Source organism: Pollachius pollachius (genome assembly GCF_949987615.1).
Source record: "Pollachius pollachius genome assembly, chromosome: 3".
Classification (NCBI taxonomy): Eukaryota; Metazoa; Chordata; class Actinopteri; order Gadiformes; family Gadidae; genus Pollachius; species Pollachius pollachius.
The window spans coordinates 49,166,434-49,183,933 of record NC_136936.1 but is presented as its reverse complement, the minus strand read 5'-3'; the positions used below and the strand labels follow the sequence as shown (position 1 = coordinate 49,183,933).

General features: G+C 46.1%; 2 protein-coding genes across 9 annotated transcripts in view; both read left to right on the top strand.

Moving 5' to 3' along the window:
• The first annotated feature begins 6,874 nt into the window (after positions 1–6,874).
• Positions 6,875–9,295, top strand: atp5mc3a (ATP synthase membrane subunit c locus 3a). Of its 2 annotated transcripts, none has more exons than XM_079731862.1 (5): positions 6,875–6,941; positions 7,139–7,225; positions 7,982–8,056; positions 8,262–8,449; positions 8,781–9,294. In XM_079731862.1, the coding sequence occupies exons 2-5, from the start codon at positions 7,187–7,189 to the stop codon at positions 8,893–8,895; spliced, it is 417 nt and encodes a 138-aa protein (XP_079587988.1). In that variant the 5' UTR covers positions 6,875–6,941; positions 7,139–7,186; the 3' UTR covers positions 8,896–9,294. The 2 variants fall into 2 exon arrangements, with proteins under 2 accessions (XP_079587988.1, XP_079587989.1); XM_079731863.1 differs by having other exon boundaries at positions 6,918–7,030; positions 8,781–9,295.
• Positions 9,296–9,701: 406 nt separating this feature from the next.
• atf2 (activating transcription factor 2) overlaps positions 9,702–17,500 on the top strand; it is a 19,199-nt gene continuing 11,400 nt past the window's right edge. Inside the window, exons 1-9 of one of the 7 annotated variants that reach the window (XM_079732207.1) lie at positions 9,702–9,734; positions 10,391–10,463; positions 10,557–10,653; positions 10,745–10,863; positions 11,021–11,146; positions 12,254–12,420; positions 12,874–12,982; positions 14,693–14,779; positions 17,158–17,500. The exon at positions 17,158–17,500 is cut by the window's right edge and continues 377 nt beyond it. In XM_079732207.1, coding sequence (XP_079588333.1) covers positions 10,416–10,463; positions 10,557–10,653; positions 10,745–10,863; positions 11,021–11,146; positions 12,254–12,420; positions 12,874–12,982; positions 14,693–14,779; positions 17,158–17,500 — 1,096 coding nt within the window. In that variant the 5' untranslated portion in view covers positions 9,702–9,734; positions 10,391–10,415. The other 6 variants (XM_079732206.1, XR_013811700.1, XM_079732208.1 and 3 more) reach the window with 6 other exon arrangements.

Below are 17,500 nucleotides of genomic sequence, written 5' to 3'. Positions count from 1 at the left end.
CTGTGTGGATTAGTCTTGCTTTGATCATCCAGAAACTACGTTAAAAAAGTGACTTTGTAGTCATGTGCCATGCCTGGGCGAAGATGATGCTGACAATCAGAATTATGACGCCAGAAATGCACTTTGATTGCTGTTTAATTTTCTTTTGCTGATCTCTTGCCACCACAATAACTCAGTATGAGAACAGACAGATTCTATTTGCCAGGTAATTAATAACAGACTGCTGAGGCGAGATTCGGCTATTATTTCTAATATGTTGTGAGGGGGGTTTTAGAAAGCACCTTTTTCAACGGTACGAATGCATTCATTTATATCTTGTTATTTTGTAAATGCTTTTCCAGCGCTTTAATTCATATCAAATGAACAAGAGTTTTCTGCACAAACATCGCTAATCCAATTCTGAAGAGAAATGGCTGCAATTTGAAGGTTACCAATTAGACCATATTCATTGCAAATATAAATCCATATATCACAATATGGCAATTTTGAGTTTTGATTAGGCTGGGCATTGTGTTGAGTTCCTATTAGGTAGGCAACTGATTGTTCATAATAATACTCTCAAATAAAACATATGTTAACATAAATTGATAAAGTATTCATATGTTCTTTGTCTCAATAGTAATGTCCCAACAGGCATGAGAACTGCAAAAAAAATAGCAGAAGTACACCAGAGCGTTGCATTGTGGGTAATGGACCACACATTGTGAGAGGTCTCTCCCGGTGGCCCCTCATGCACCACTAGAGGTAAAACAGGTGGGGGCCCGCACAACAAAGGGGGCACCAGCCATGCCTTCAAGGTGGGGGCCCCTGATAGGTCACGGCTGCTGTGGCTCCTGACAATATGACAGATTAACGACAGGGGGAGTGAGCCCAGCACTTTCAGACGCCCACAATCTCAATTATGTCTGTCTTAATGTACACTGAACAGCAGCAATCAGAGGGCCACGGACGGGGTAAACACACTTGCAGGAAGCAGACTAGTGACAGGATAATAAAGTGCTGTGATTGATTCGGCCGGCTCTGGGCTCCATCGCTTTATTGTGTGGGAGGAGAGCTGCCAGATTGTGCAGGTCTCTGTGATGGGGAGGCCTCCTTCTTTTTCCCACCCCTGCGTTTCCAGAAAAGGCTGAAACTATCGGGAACTCCACTGTTGTCTTGGTTTCTACCTGGCCGTTTTTAAGAGTGGCATTAAAACCGCCATATCTAAATACAACGCTTATAGTCCGATGTATGACTACGAATATAAATATAAAAATGCATTCAAAGGGAAGGTCATAATAAATCGATATGAAACAATACAATCAGTACCTGCGCCCATATCGCATGTATATCGTTGTGTACGATCATAGGCACGGTGGAGGTAGTCTGCGCTGTGTTAATACATATTAAACGGTCCAGTAAAACACGTCTAATAAAGCACTGCGGAAGCGGGCCGGCCTGACACCTGGGCTGAGGCTGAGCAGCTTCAGGACCCCCATCACCGTGTGTTTATTGGCCCTCTGAACTCGGATGTAGGTCAGGCCGTTAAAAGCAGGAAGGACTCGTTGACTTTATGTAGCCAGTGACAGGCTAGTATTGACACCCCGCGCTAGTCTGCGGGCGGCGAAGGAGCTGGTACGAGGCGGCAGTGAGCAGTCCACAGGCACGGAAGCTTTGAATAATGGATTGCTGCTTGGAAACTTAATCATAGTTTAGCGTAATTTAATTCAGCACAATAAAACTCCACCATATGTGCCCCATAAAAATCAAGAGTGTTCCATATGAGTGCTAATGCGTATTAAGTAAACATGTCTCCAACATCAGTTTATATGCGACCAGACTCACATGACATTGGGTGCGGTATGAATACTAACTAGCTTGTTTGATTCCATCTCCGGCTTGTCTTAACAGCAGCGCGGGTTGTGAAATTGATGTTTTTTAGTGTAAGTATTCAATGATTCTGTGTATTTATCATTGTATTTGAGCAACGTGGTGCTCGTGCTCCCATGACTCGAACAACAAATCAAATCTCATTATTTTAGGATCAGACTGTCTTTTTTATAAACCTTTAGAGATGTGTTGAGCTTTAGAATATATAAACTCCATCAGAAGCTCAGATGGTACTCTCTGGAGTTAAGATATGGATTGATTAGAGGAACACTCTTCCTAATTCGGCCCTTTATATCATATTTAATTGCTGTGGTGTTCACTGGACCATGACACAATTTGACTGCATCATACTTGTAATCTATCCTGTGTGTGCCATATGTCTATCACATCTCTCCACCATATGCCTTTCTTAACAACCTTCTGCCTGTTTGTAGAACGATATGTGCACATGTTTGCTGTTTTCAAAATACGAAGCGAGGACCGTTTTTGTACAAGACATAAAAAAACAAAGGGTTAACCTTTTCCATTATGGTGGCCAGGTCATCTTTTAGCCTTAGGCTGGCGTTTACCAATGTGTCAGACGCCATTTTGATTGTAAATCTCAGTGACCTTGAAGTCACTCGAATCAGCCATAAACTAATCATGGCAGGCCTGTCTCTTCCAGACAGGTTCCTGGTGTTGAAATCATAAAACATGTTCATTAAACCCTGTCAGCCCAATATTTCGTAAACCATGCTGTGTACATTTGAACATGTTGACAAATAAACGAGTAGATCTTCTGTTCTGAACCAAATGTACATTTAGTTTTCGGCAGACACAATTTTTTTTTTTTTCCCTGATCCGATTTGAGATACACAGTGAAGAACAGGGGTTTTAGAAGGAATTACATGCCTGCGAAATAATCAAACAATCTAAAGGTCGAAAAGGAACATCTGGACTTCATGGTATCTGTCGAATAAAGGTGTGCTAATCCCACGCCCAACGGCAACACATACACCACGATTTGCATGGATTTAGTGAAAACTCAATGTCCTTAATGTCCATCGAGTGTTCTCGGCGTCTGGTCGCTCAGTGCACTCAGGCTTTATAGCAGGTTATTGGATCAGCTGGCTGAGAGCTGCTCGCTTGACCCCAGTAGTTCTAGCTGGGCTCCATTAAGGTTCTATTGTCTTTAGAAGGGCATGGTGGCGGTGGCGGTGGTGGTGGCGGTGGTGGTGGTGGTGGTGGTGGTGGTGGCGGTGGTGGTGGTGGCGGTGGCGGCGGTGGTGGTGGTGGTGGTGGAGGTGGTGGCGGTAGCGATGGTGGCTCTGGTGTGTCGTTGCGATTCGTTTTTATAGACTTGGGTTCCATTGATCCCGATAATGGACTGCCGCTCCACCCAGGGGTGGAGGTGGACAACCTGGAGACAGGAAGAGGAGGAGTCACACGCCCAACACACAACCCAAGGTAAAGGGTAACGAAACCTTTTGCACCTTGACAATACCAGGAGCTTTTAAAACAACACCTTGTTTTAAATGTTGTTTATCATTCAAAGGAGATGTTTAATCCCCCCTACCGCCTGCTTTAACGTGCGATTTTAACACTGAGTAACATGGTCATCACCTAGCCACCAGTCAGGTGCAACAAACCGAGCTAGGCTAACACGTTGCTCTGAGAGAACAACGTAGCCTCCAGCTCAGCCGCGGCGCTAAGCTATTCATCCCCGGTCTCCCTGGAACCACTGGTCTCCACGCTGTTCTCCTGTACTCTGGGCTTTAGATTAGCATGAAGCCATCAGCTAGCGATGCGGTCCCGCCCTGCCCTGCTACCTCTGTCAGGCACCCCGCCTGCCCCGACCCACACACCTCCACCAACACACCCCCGCCCGCCCCGGGTTGTCAGCAGCACTGACGCGGAGCTGTAAAAACCTTTTCCCCCTCCTCCTTAACAACTGCACAACAACGCGCGGCCGGCCGAGGTGCCTGCATCTCTGAGGCCTCTGACAGGACGTGCTGCAGGCACAAATTGTAATTCATAAAGGTTAAGGGGGTCAGCGCCTTTTATTACCAGTCTGAGTGCAGCCAGCTTGATGGGGCCGGCATGCAAATGGAACGTCTCGCGCTGTGTTCCACGCACACAACCAGACAGACAGAGCGTGCACGTCTCAGCAGGGGGGAGGTAGGTGGAGGAGGGGGGGAAGGCGAGGGGGTGGGGCTGCGTGGGTGGTTGTGTGTGTGTGTGTGTTGTGTGTGTGTGCGGGGGAGGGCATGTACGGTGCGTTTGTGCTTGTGTCTCTGCTGGCGTGCGTTTTACGTGTGTTTGCATGTGTGGATGTGTCTGAGTGTGCGTGTGTGTGTGTGCGTGTGTGTGTGCGTGTGTGTGTGCGTGTATGGTGCCTGTTAGGGTGTGGGTGTGTGCATATGTGGGTGTTTTTGCATGTGTGTGTATAGGTGTGCATCTGTGGTGCCTGCGTGTGGGTCTGTGCATGTCCGTGTGTGTGTGCGTATGTATGGGGCCGGTGTGGGTGGGTGCATATGTGTGTGTGTGTGTGTGTGTGTGTGTATGTGTGTGTGTGTGTTAAACTGCTCCCGACACCTTCTATGTAGGACCACACCACTGCTGCCCTGTTAATTAGACGCTGTGACAGTGACCTCTTTAGTAAATGACCATTCTGATGTGTGCTTTCTGGCAATTAATATTTTGTTAATGTTCATGTTTTATTATACAGACAGCTTTGACCTAAGACAACGTGTCACTGAGGCCTTATTACAGTAAGTGTAGGTTTCTAGCTGGCATTGTTTTATAGGTTGGATGTATTACCATAAACGTTATGGTCAAATCATTTTAATATACATTTATCCTACATCATATGATTGTGGTTTGCAAGAAGAATGTGTCAAAGAATTCATGAGGCTACAGCCTGGGCCGGTATAATTAAAAAGCAACTAATGTGTTTTTAAACATTAGGCAGGTTATATAAATATCATATGAACAATGCATCTACACTGACCTATAAGTACTAAACTCTTTGGGGGCTGAATGGCACCCTCTGCTGGACGTTTGCAAAAGGGTCCTTGTCTTTCTGGTCAATTGTTTCATGAGGTGAAGACTTGCATTGATGTGAATTTCACAATACAACTATTGTAAAAGCAGCATACATAAAGCTTTCAAAAAGAATAAAGAGCCAAATACGTTAGTAATTTTAGCTTGTTGTTAGATAATAGCTAGATTTCCATGGGTCATATCAAAATAATTGTTTCAGTACTTTAATGGACAATAAACAACAAAGTGTTTGAATTGAATACCGAACATGCAGCAATCAAATATCTTCTATCATAAAATACAGTAAACAACGCAATAAAACATGACGATTGTTTCGTGAATTCATGAAGCAATCTTTTGCACCATCCCTGCTCTCAGTGAGAACGACATTAGCAAACACAAACTCACGGACAGAGATCATAAACACACAGCCGGTCACAGTCAGCGTGGCGATGCTGGTTCCCACTCCCAAACCAGATGTTGTGGAATTATTCATCAGGATTCTAATTCTCCACAGAAGGCCACGGCTCCGCCCTCTATCTGAGCGTTGCAGGTTCAGGATGAATGAGTTTCTGCCTGGCATGGAGTCCGAAACTCCCACCTCCAGCCGGTCAGAGGAGTCTCTTTAACCTCTAGGAACCACTAACCACGATGAGACTGGACGAATGGCCACAGGCTCTGGGCCCAGGGTTATTGGTGACAACCGCTCTACTCTTCAAAACTAATGGGGATCAATTGTCCAGGAGATATTTTTTAGGTTTGCAAGTAGTTTCTGCAATGAGGAGCAATAAATGACATGGTCAGCTACAGCGTTTCAAAACATAGGAAAAAAAAAACACATCACTGTGACATTACAAACAATAATTGTGTTAAGTGCCTTACAAAAGCATACAATCATGTTACATTTCGACTCATCTTTAGTACATCTTTAGTAACAAAACAAAGCAATGTAATCCTCTAGTCCTAAAGCACTATGTTAAACTATCGATTACGACCCTTTAGTTCTGACGACCTTGAGTTCAAACTATCACTATAATTTATTATTATTATGAAATGCATGTAGTACCGCGGAGCGGTGTTTGGTGTTGCCTGACCACAGCTCTGAACTGTGTGGAAGGAAATCAACATATGCGGGCAAACACAGAACTGAGTGTAAGATAGTAAGGGAACGTGACACCAGGGACCGGTGAGGGTCAAGCGCCCAGCGAGCATGTGGTGTCCTTGCTGGTGTCCTTGCCATGGCATGTGTTCCCTAACTGGGAAGTTAAACTGGGAAGACTGGTAACACTGTTACACAGAACCGGAGGACATTTGGGGGGGATAAATAAGAACAAATGCTCATGACACACGTAGTATATGTGTCCCTGGGTCCTTTGGCTTTTGTCATTGGGAATCGTACTTGAGACATGATTAATGAACCAAGCTTTCCAGACTTTCGGCTTTAAACTCTGAATTGGAAGTGTTGGATTAATAAGAAAAGCAAGATAGTACCTGAGTGTACCTTTACCTACATCTGTTAAACAAGACTACAATTTAGTCCTATAATGGCTACATGTCGGTCTACATTGTGACCTAACTGGTTCTCTGACTGCTCATCCTTTAGAATATACAATGCCCGTGGGTCATTTCATTGACATCTGCAGTCAATGGCAGGTGGGCAAATGAAAGGCCAAAAACAAAATTTGAAGGAAACATAACAACATAATAATAGAGTGGATAATGACCCAACACAACCCAAATCAACAGTGGCCGACAATCATAAAATTGGTTTATTGGCCTATACAAAAAGGATACAGACCAATATATATATAATTCTCTTTGATTTTTAAATACTTTATATTTTAGGTAAATAAATACACGATTCCCCAAACACATATATAAATCAATCCTGACTAATTATCTTTGCAATATAAGAATGAAATGTACATGAACAGTTCGTTCTGTCTAATAAAGTTATTCTGAATGACCTTTCCCTGTCATCATCCGGGAGTGTTCGAACGTCACTTCGCGCATGCGCAGACGGATACTGTGGAACGACCTCTGCACAGTCGGTGAGTTGAATGGCACTTTCTATCCGAGGGCAATACTTGTAAATCCTCATTCATCCTCTGTCCCTATCCAGCCCTGCTCCATCCAAGCGGTAAAGGCGAGCCTACAATACACAGACGTGCACTCCGCTGCCTTTATTTCACGGATAGAGCATTTTAACATACATTTGACCTTACTTCTCTCTTTCCTCCATTCACAGACAGACCCGGGCTTCTACCTTACTGGTTAATACTACCCAAACAGAAATATGTACGCCTGTGCGAAATTCGTCTCCACGCCAGCTCTGGTGAGTGTATTAATATTGTGTTTCGTAATTATTCCGTAGTTTGGACATCGGTTCGATACGTGTCAATCAGTGTGAGGGCCTCCGCTTGAACTTGGATTGCTGCAGAAGGTCTGCAGGCTAGGCCAGGATGCTAACTGTCAGCTAGCATGTCGGCCTTTCTGTGCTGGTTAATGTGCATTGTGTGTTTTATTTTTTTTCCCCTCGAGAGGTTTTGTGTTTGGTTGAATTGCATGCAGTAATGTCCGCAGAGGTGTGTCTGTTGAGTGTAGCTTTAGCTCAGCCGGGTATCTGTAGCTAAGGTCACCTCACGTCCTCTGGTGCAAAGTTCATCCGCTTTGGTGGAGGTTATTGCACACAATGCAGCTGTGAGGGTTTTATTCATCTTTCATTCATGCATTCATTCATTTATCGCTGTTTTAACTGCCGCCCCTGTCAATCTGCAGCGATTTAAGCTAGCTAGCATTGTAGTTGTCCAAATGCAAGTGTCATGCCCTTTAGCATGTAAGTGTCAAAGTCTAAGCTTGCCACGTTTGTCTACTGTAGATGACAATTCACAAATCCCTTTTTTAATATTGTTACCCTTGTAATGGACATGGCAATGTCATATAGAACCCTCAATGACAAATGGAGTCAGTCATGCCCCCAGACCCATTGCATTTACACGACAGTGAGACACGATGATCACTTTGTATTTGCAGCTTTGCTTGTGATTTAATACGACTGTTTTTAACTTGTTCCGCCCGTCTTGCCCCACAGCTGCGCGCTGGCTCCCGCGCTCTGTGCAGACCCCTCTCTGCCTCTGTGGTCTCCAGGCCTGAGTTGAAAACAGAGGTAAGTCACTGTCACGCCCTCCGGCAAACGCCTCAAAGTACAATTCAGCTTGCGTTCCATCTGCATAACCGATGCACACAATTCTTTGCCTCAGACTCGAGCCATCAATCCCCCCCCCCCCCCCCCCCCCCCCCCCCCCCCCCCCCGTATCGCCTCATCAATGCCTTCCTTTTGTGAATGTTTTTCCTGTTTTTTCCCGCTGCAGAGCTCCATGGCCCTCCTGCCCGGGTCTCCCCTCAGCGTGGCCATGAGGAGCTTCCAAACCAGCGCGGTGAGCAGAGACATCGACACCGCCGCCAAGTTCATCGGTGCTGGCGCCGCCACCGTTGGAGTGGCAGGATCCGGGGCCGGGATCGGAACTGTGTTCGGCTCTCTGATCATCGGCTACGCCAGGTGAGCTCCCCCCCCCCCCCCCGTTCCGGAACGTTTCCGGAACGTCTTGTTCGACTCGGAATGTTCTTGGAACGTCTTGTCAGTCTCGGATGTTCCGGAACGTTTACGGAACTTCTTGTCCGACTCGGGACGTTCCGGAACGTCTTGTTGGCTCGGGATGTTTCGGAAAGTTCCGGAACCTGTTGTCCGTCTCCGGGACATCCAGAGTCAGACAAGCCATCGATGGCTCGTCTGACTCTGGATGTTTTCAGGATGTAAAAGCGCTGATGCAGGACTTTTCCGGAGTCGGTTTTTCTCACCGTGCCTTATTGTGTTTGTCGTGTGTTTCCAGGAACCCATCCCTGAAGCAGCAGCTGTTCTCCTACGCCATCCTGGGATTCGCCCTGTCCGAAGCCATGGGTCTCTTCTGTTTGATGGTCGCTTTCCTCATTCTGTTCGCTATGTAAACCCCTGCTGTCCCCCTTCCTTTTAATTACACACGTGGCTACCAATATTGTTCCTGTGTCGGTGTCATGGACATGTACATTTTGAAGTCTGTTGGACGCCGTCAAAATAATCAAAACATGTATTGTAAAAAATGTACGAAAATTACACTATTAAAATGCATGTATTTGACTATTTAACAAGTGGAAGTATATTTTGTATGTCAATATTCGCGCAACAGAAGTGAGGGAGTCGTTCCCAGAGCGTCGCTTAGCTTAATGTGGGTCCACTATTGGGTGTTCATGCTAGCTTCGCGGGTCCATACCGCTTTCTCTCGTTCAATAAACGGGTAGTACTGTAAAGTAGTCTGCAACCACATGCCGGCTTTTGTATATGGCGATAAATAAAAATGGAACAGTTAAATGGTGCTAAAAATTGTTTCGATATTGTTTCTTTGCTAAAGAACCCAGCCATCAGCATTGCATCTACTGCACTATTGTCTTACCAGTAGCCCGCTTTTTATTGTCACTCAATTTGTCTACTTTATTTATGGGTTTAGCCAAAGTGATTCAGTGGTTACATTCAAAGCATGATTTTATGAGCAACATTTGAAAGTAATTATTGAGGAAGATTGAATTATTCTGTTACATGCATGGCATATAGGAATGAATGCCAGTTAACTATCTTGCCTAAGGTAATAGAAAAATCTACTTATAAGTCAGCGCTAGTAAGCCAGAAGCATAAGAATGAATGAAGTCTCCTTTTTCAATGACGTCACCCTATCGTCCACGGAAAAGCTTCGGCACCTCTCGCGATATTTCCCCGCAGATGGGATTTTGAAATCAAGGGCTGTGCCTGTGGGGTAAGTGTAAATAAACTGACAGCTATTCACACCAAAGTTATCGTAATTATATAATTGTAAGAGGCCAAATGAGCATCATTCCACCATGTTTTCATTCCAACCAATGCTCTTATCTTGTCAGCAATATTTAGCGCTAACATGGCGACCGGGGCTGATACAGCCGCACCGTGTTGACTAGAATCAGGGATGATTCATGTTACCATTAAAAACTATACCATACCCTACAATACGGGTTCACTTTGACAATAGCTTATCTGGCCGTTCTGTTATTTTACACTTGTCATGTTTACCAGTGTTGTTATCAGACTGAACAATGAGCGCTGTTCCCAGAGCAGCTGCTGCAGAACCAAAACAAAGCACCGCCCATGTCCTCCTCTGTGGCGTTAATAAACCTACTACACTTGTCAGTCGAGCAACGCTGTTAATGTGACCTGGCGTCAGGAGCATGTCGGTTCCCTTTGTTAAATAGGAGCCTGTGCTTTTCTCATTCAGGTGTAACTCATGCAACATGGCTCCATCCTTTATAACAAAGGTCCAACTCGTCTTGCTGCAACAGCTGAGCTGATACAGCCACTGGTGTACTAATGAGAAGACCATGGGGTGTGAAAAGCAGATGAAAGACTTTAAAGCGTGTTGTTTCCCCTGTTTTATTCAAGGTTGATAAAACAGAAATTTCTTAATATGAGTGATGATAAACCCTTCCTATGCACGGCTCCTGGGTGTGGCCAGGTAGGCAATTTCTCAATATTATTATGAACAATTGTAATTGGTTATAGTTACATAGACCTAGACAGCCTAAGCATTTCTTAAACTGTTCTGCAGCGATTTACAAATGAAGACCACCTGGCTGTGCATAAACACAAACATGAGATGACCCTCAAGTTTGGTCCAGCGAGGAACGACAGTGTCATTGTTGCTGGCGAGTAAAGCTTATTTAAAACTAAGGTGCTTCCTTTAGTTGGTGTTTTGTTGTTGGTGTTGAGTGTAATGACACAGTTGTTGTCTTCCAGACCAAACCCCGACACCTACACGCTTCCTTAAGAACTGCGAGGAAGTGGGTCTCTTCAACGAGTTGGCCAGCCCTTACGAACATGACTTCAAGAAAGCTTCTGATTATGACATTAAAAAGGTGTTTATTGTCTCTAATGTTTTCTTGGAGCCCATATCCTACATTACCTTAAATGCTTTTGTTCTAATGTTTTCTTGGAGCCCATATCCTAGATTACATTAAATGCTTTGGTTCTATTGTGTTTTTAAATCATGCATTTGTCCTATATGTTGTGTAGATGCCGTTGGATTTGTCGCCACTGGCCACACCGATAATGCGAAGCAAAATGGAGGACAACACAGGCATGGAGGTACACAGAGTCAGTCCTCTGCCCCATCCTGAGTCCACCACTAATGACGACCAGGTAAACAGCTTTCATTATAAAGCATCCATTAAAGGTCTAATCCAGATGTAACTCAGTTCTGTTAAGCTTTCTCCTGGAAAACATGGGTCTGGAATGTATTCAATTCAAGATGTATTTTATTTCATCATTCAGTGCAGTGTAATCAAACGTAATCGGTATGGCCGGTTATCGTCTTCTTCAATGCTTTTTGTGTTTTCAAACACATACATAAACACACAGCACATACACATACACACACACACACACACATGCACACATGCACACATGCAATCACAACAGTCTCACTTCAAGCTTGACCTTACGGGACAAGAACCAATCTGTATTTCCTTGTGTGTATTCACACACTTTTTATCTGACTGTGCTAAGCTTTGTATATTGTGGTCTGAAATCCAAACCAAAATCAATCTGGCCCATCCAAGTTGTAATTTGTTATTGAATAAATAGTGTATTTTTACACCCTAAGCAACTCCTATGTTACTGCTAGAAGGGTCCTTATCTGTAAGGACCCTTACCCTTATCTGTTTCCAGCACCCTGTGCCAAAAGAGAGGAATATACAATAGTAACTGCTCTGCACAAATTATTGATACACTTGAATTCATGAATGAGCATTTGTTTATTTTTAAATGTGACTTTTAATCTGTAACGGAGAACAGAAGCAGAATGAACTGTTTATTAATAAAGGGTGAGTTTAACCTAAATTAAAACCCCAGCGGAAAAAGTATCCACTCAACCTCTAGTGCATCTGTCCTAGCTGCTGTGTGATAAGTTCTGAGCTTGATGTGTAGATTTCACCTCATAAGAATATAATCGAGCTAAAACGCAGTGAAACTGAGCTCCGAGTTATGAGTCATTGTTTCTTGCAAGACCTGCTTATTTTCAAAATTTGGTCAATCACAACTAATCAAAAGCCCTTTAGCTGCACTCTATTGGAGTGATGGCGGAAAGCCTCTTCAAATCACACTGAAAATTACTCAATAAATTGACCACACTAGGGTTTGAGGTGGAGTACTTTTTGGGCAAACTCACCCTTTAATAGATTCTGCGATGATGATCCTATGCTTGTATTGAACACATAACTTAGCTCAGGCCTCGTATGGTGTTTTCAGGAATTATCCTTGCAGCCAACACCCACTATAGTGCATCCGGCCTCCCTCCACGTCCCCAATATACTGCTAGCAACGTCAGACGCTAATGTTGTCACACAGCAAGCGCTCCCATCGCCAACCTCTAGCTCTGTTATTACGCCCGTCCCCTCCACTAATAGGCCTGTAGTGTAAGTAACTCAACGTCAAGTTCTAAACTTCATAGATACATTATCCGCTTATTTCAGTGATGTCTTTTTTTTGCTTTTATTTTTTGCGGTTTTGATTTTGTTGTGATCCTTATTTCACATGGTATATCAGTGTGTTGTGTTGCTGTTTGTTTGCATTCACGTCTGATTTCGTTATCTATTATTTGCGTATCTATGTGACATCAAAAAATATCAGTAGGCGGTGTAGTATCAGTACTGCATGTACCATTTAGATAATGATAGTCTCATTTTTCTTTGGCTAAAAGTTCATTTTTAAAGTGTTACATGATGTCGTCAATGCAGACGTCATTTTAAACTACAGTGCTGAATGTTCGTAGAATGTTGTTTTGTCGATCGACATTCCTTTCAATACTGCGTAGTCGTACTCTTATTTTGAAGTGTGTCTCACCAGCAGATCCTCCCTTCTCTCCTCAGTCCAGCTCCGTTCCCCCTGCTCCTTCAGCTGAACCACGCCCAGACCCGGGCCACGGCCGTCCCAGCGGCCGTCACGAGCTCCGCCTTACACATCCCCACTACCGGCCCGGTGTGTGTCTCTCGGAGATATCCTCGGCTTTCCCTGTTGACGTACTGCCGCTGAGCAACATGGCTATTGTAGTAACATTGTGTTAGTGTTAACGCCTTCGTTATTAGTTGATTCCCATTGACATTTACTCTAAGCGGCATAAATAGAGAACATCCTCTTTAGCGAACGTCCTTCAAAACATCTTGACTTTTATATTTGATCACAACAATTGTAAAATACTTATGGATGGCGCACACACCTTGGGAATCAAACTGCCATTTACTTAATAAGAGTGGAGTCACTCCTAGACCAAAACAGATCAGTCCTATATTCACAATCCTTACGCTCTCTTGATGTACTAATATCACACATCGTCTGTGCTGTGTGACAGAACATTCTGTCACACAGTCACATATTCCGAGATGTCGGAATATTCCGATATCTTGAAATATTCTGAGATATCGGAATACTCATGATTTTCCAGCCCCAGCTCCTTGCCTTCCCATCGTAATCAGACGAGGTTGGGGGAACCCACATAATGATGTAGCTCGCCAGTTATCCCCTCGCAGACCGGAAACACGTTCCACTACAGAGCGCAAAACAAGCCACATCTTCCCGTGGTGTTCTTTAATGTTTAGGCCCATGTCTTAACACCGTAATGAAGGCGTATCCCGTATTCTCCCTGCGTTTGTTTTGGTCGTTCCTTAACTCCCACCGTGGTAGCCTGTCTTGTCGGCGGGCTGCTGGTTGTCTGCCTGGAACACTGGGCAGCAGATGATTATGTGCTGATAGCGGCACAGCGGGGAAAACAAGGGAAAACTGTTCTCTACCTCTCTGGTCTGTGGGGATTGAGGAAGCCACTGACAAGCGGGGAGAGAGGGGGGGAGAGGGGGGGGAGAGAGAGAGAGGGAGAAAGGGAAAGAGGGAGAGAGAGAGAGATGCAGACCACCATTAGATCCCTCTCTCTCCCTCGCTCGCTCCCCCTCTCCACGGCCGTATGTCTCCACCATCAGGAGCGATGAGAGCAGGTCTATCTGTGGCCTTCTAGCTTGTGTCTCCTCAGCGTCTCCGTCCATATGCTCTCCAACAGGCAGCCAGAGGGTTCATTAGTGGGCCCGGCGCATCTCCATGTGCTGCTGCCTCCACAAATAACGGGCCATCTCGCCTAATGAGGCTGAGCTATGAGGAGGCTGGGAGAGACGGGGGTCTCTGGGCGCGCACGTGCGCGCGTGTGTGTGTGATTGTGTGTGTGTGTGTGTGCGTTTGTGTGTATGAATGTGTGTGTTGGTGTGTGTATTTGTGTGTGTGGTGTGTGTATGCGCCTGTGTGTGTGTGTGTCTGTATGAATGTGTCTGTGTGTATGAATGTGTGTGTGTGCGTGTGTGTATGAATGTGTCTGTGTATATGAATGTGTGTGTTGGTGTGTGTATTTGTGTGGTGTGTGTATGCGCCTGTGTGTGGGTGCGTGTCTGTATGAATGTGTGTGTGTGTGCGTATGAATGTGTCTGTGTGTATGAATGTGTGTGTTGGTGTGTGTATTTGTGTGTGTGGTGTGTGTATGCGCCTGTGTGTGTGTGTGCGTGTGTCTGTATGAATGTGTCTGTGTGTATGAATGTGTGTGTTGGTGTGTGTGTGTGTGTGTGGAAGGGGGGAGGGCTGCTTCACCGGGGAAGGCTTACTCTGCTCTGCCTGTGTGTGTGTGTGTGTGTGTGTGTGTGTGTGTGTTGTCAGCCTGTCAGGCCTGTCACCACCGTGCGTAATGTCCCAGGGATCCCAGGACCCCACTCGCCGCAGCTCGTCCAATCAGAAGCCAAGCTGGTAAGTGTGCTTCTTGTTGTTTATTTAGATATTTATTTGTGTTGCCTTTTGTCCTCTTTTTGGTTGCTTTGATTAGAACGTGACATCCGTGAGGGTGTTTGACCGCTTGTCGCAGTCCTTCAGATACTGACCGATCTGATATAATGTAAGGTAAGGTGTAAGGTACCGTCGCATGAGGCAATCAGTGGCTTGTTTGACCAGTGGAGGGAGCCACCGAAAGCTAAAAGACTGTATTTCTATTGGGTTTATGTGAGAGAAGTGAAATCTTTAGTTCACACGTTATTATCGTGTTTATTATCACTAGTATCGCATTAATATCAGTTTTGGGGCCAAAGCAAATGACTACATTTTATAAAATGTTCTGAATTCCTCCAATCGTAACACCTTCTGTGAGTATTCCACCTGCCCCGCGTCACGACATCACTATACTACAGAGAGGTTAGCTCAGTATGGGTTCAATACCGTGGTGAAAGGGCGCTCGATGGGACCCATTGATTGGTCGATTAGTGGCCTTGTTGCCAAGGGGCCTTGGTGATCAAGCACCAGACAGCAGGGCGTCTAAGTGGAGGGAGAGAGAGAGAGAGAGAGAGAGAGAGAGAGAGAGAGAGAGGGGGGGGGGTCTTTGATTATGAGTGGGGTAAGAGGGGTGGAGTGTGTGGGTGTAGACGGGTGGTGTTCGTTCAGGAGGGACCGAGGGAGACGGCGAGAGATGACAAACGTCGGGACAGCGTTGTACTCAGCACACCGTCACCAGGGGGGAGTGCGTTTGTGTGTGTGTGTGTGTGTGTGTGTGTGTGTGTGTGTGTGTTGGGGGGGGGGGCTACTCCGTAAGCCAGCTGGGGGGGGGGCTGGCAGGGCTCCGTGCAGAACATTAAGTCAGCCTCACCCTGCATGGAACCTTTTGTTCAGCAGAATCCACCCTGACCTGTCCTCCCCCCACACACACACTCAGCTCATCAGCAAACACCTAATGAGCCCGCGTCAAGAAAACAGCCCCCCACCCAACACACACACACACACACGCACCCGCCATCGCACACAGATCACCACACACACCAAAAAAACACACATACACACACGCACACACGTTAACCACGACACACACACACATACCACCACCATAACCACCACACACACATACACAGACCCACCATAACCACCACTCACACACACACACACACGCACGCACGCACACACACACACACACACCAACCATAACTACCACACACACATACACCACCACGTGCTCACACAGACAGACACACACACACACACTCCTCCAACACCACCATTAAACACATACCCCCACTACCATTACCACCACACACACACCCCCACCACGCCCTCACACAGACACATACAGACACACACACACACACACACACACACACACACCTCCACCACCACCCAACTCTCTGGGGGTGCGGAGACACACTTCACAAGGACTGATGATGCTGCAAAGACCACAATAATGATAATTAACTTGGTGAATTTAGAAGATTATGCTGTTAATTAGTTGCAAAATAAAGATAAGTAATATAGCAGCAGATGGTTGAATAACACCCATGAGATGGAGGGTTATTACGCTGATGAGGTTTCCGTGGCAGACATGAAATATGGATACGCCGTTCCCCGCTCCTCCACGCCCGTTCCAAGAGACTAATATCTGTCTCCTGCCAGAGAAGCTTCTGGAAGGGTATTACACCATAAACTCATTTGGTGGATAGATCGGGCTGGCGGAGGTAGCGGCGGCTAGAATAATGTGGCCCTCTGTTTGGTTCCGTGTGAATGTGTTCCCGCTCGCTCGCTCACTTGTGATTGGTGGAGAGGCCGCGGCCACTTCCTGCCCGGTGATTCACCGCGTGATGGCGGTGATGTGTCCCGTTATGGAGAGCCGCTCCCTTCGAATGGGCGACGGGGAGGTCGTCCGCGTTGTGGATGATTTCACAACTCTGCGATTTATTTTTTTACGATGAAGTGTAAAACATGAAACGCAAGATGGGAAGTATTGAAACCTGGCCTGGTCTCCCTCGTTGTTATAGTTTTTAGCTTGTATTTTCACACTTCATTGTGAAACGTAAAATTCACTCTGGTGGAACACAGCACAGTGTTTCACTGAGGGGTTCTCATGTTCCAATACTTTTGCGTTTGAGCGTTTAGATTACGACGGAAAATGTCGTCTGGTGCAAGTGGTGTTGTACCACAGGTTTCATTGCTTTGCTTTTAGGAAAAGTAGATGTTATACAATCACCGTAGCCAAGGAGGATTAAACCGAAACGTCTTTTTGCCGGAGGTGAGTTGCATTTCTTCGGACGCCGTTCCGAGGACCGCTCCACGTCCGTTGTCCTGATCCTCCGTTGTGTGTCGTCCCTCCTCAGGTTCTGAGAGCCCCCCTCGGCCCCCCGCCCCCGCAGGTAACCAACGGAGACGCTGGGGACGTGCAGAGCAGCGCTGTCTCCCTCCCGGCCCCCCTGCTGGGTGCCGGTCTGGGACCCCATCTAGGTCCTGCTCTGGTCCAACCCCCAAGCCCATCACCGGTACCTTCCCCGGCCCCTCACCCCCTCCAGGTCCAGGCGCCTTCCCCAGTCCCAGGACCAGTACCCTCCCCACTCCCGGTCCACTTCCAGTCCCCTTCCCATTCCCCAGGTCCAGTACCTTCCCCACTCCCAGTCCACTTCCAGTCCCATTCCCCAGTCACAATCCCAGTACCCTCCCCAGCCC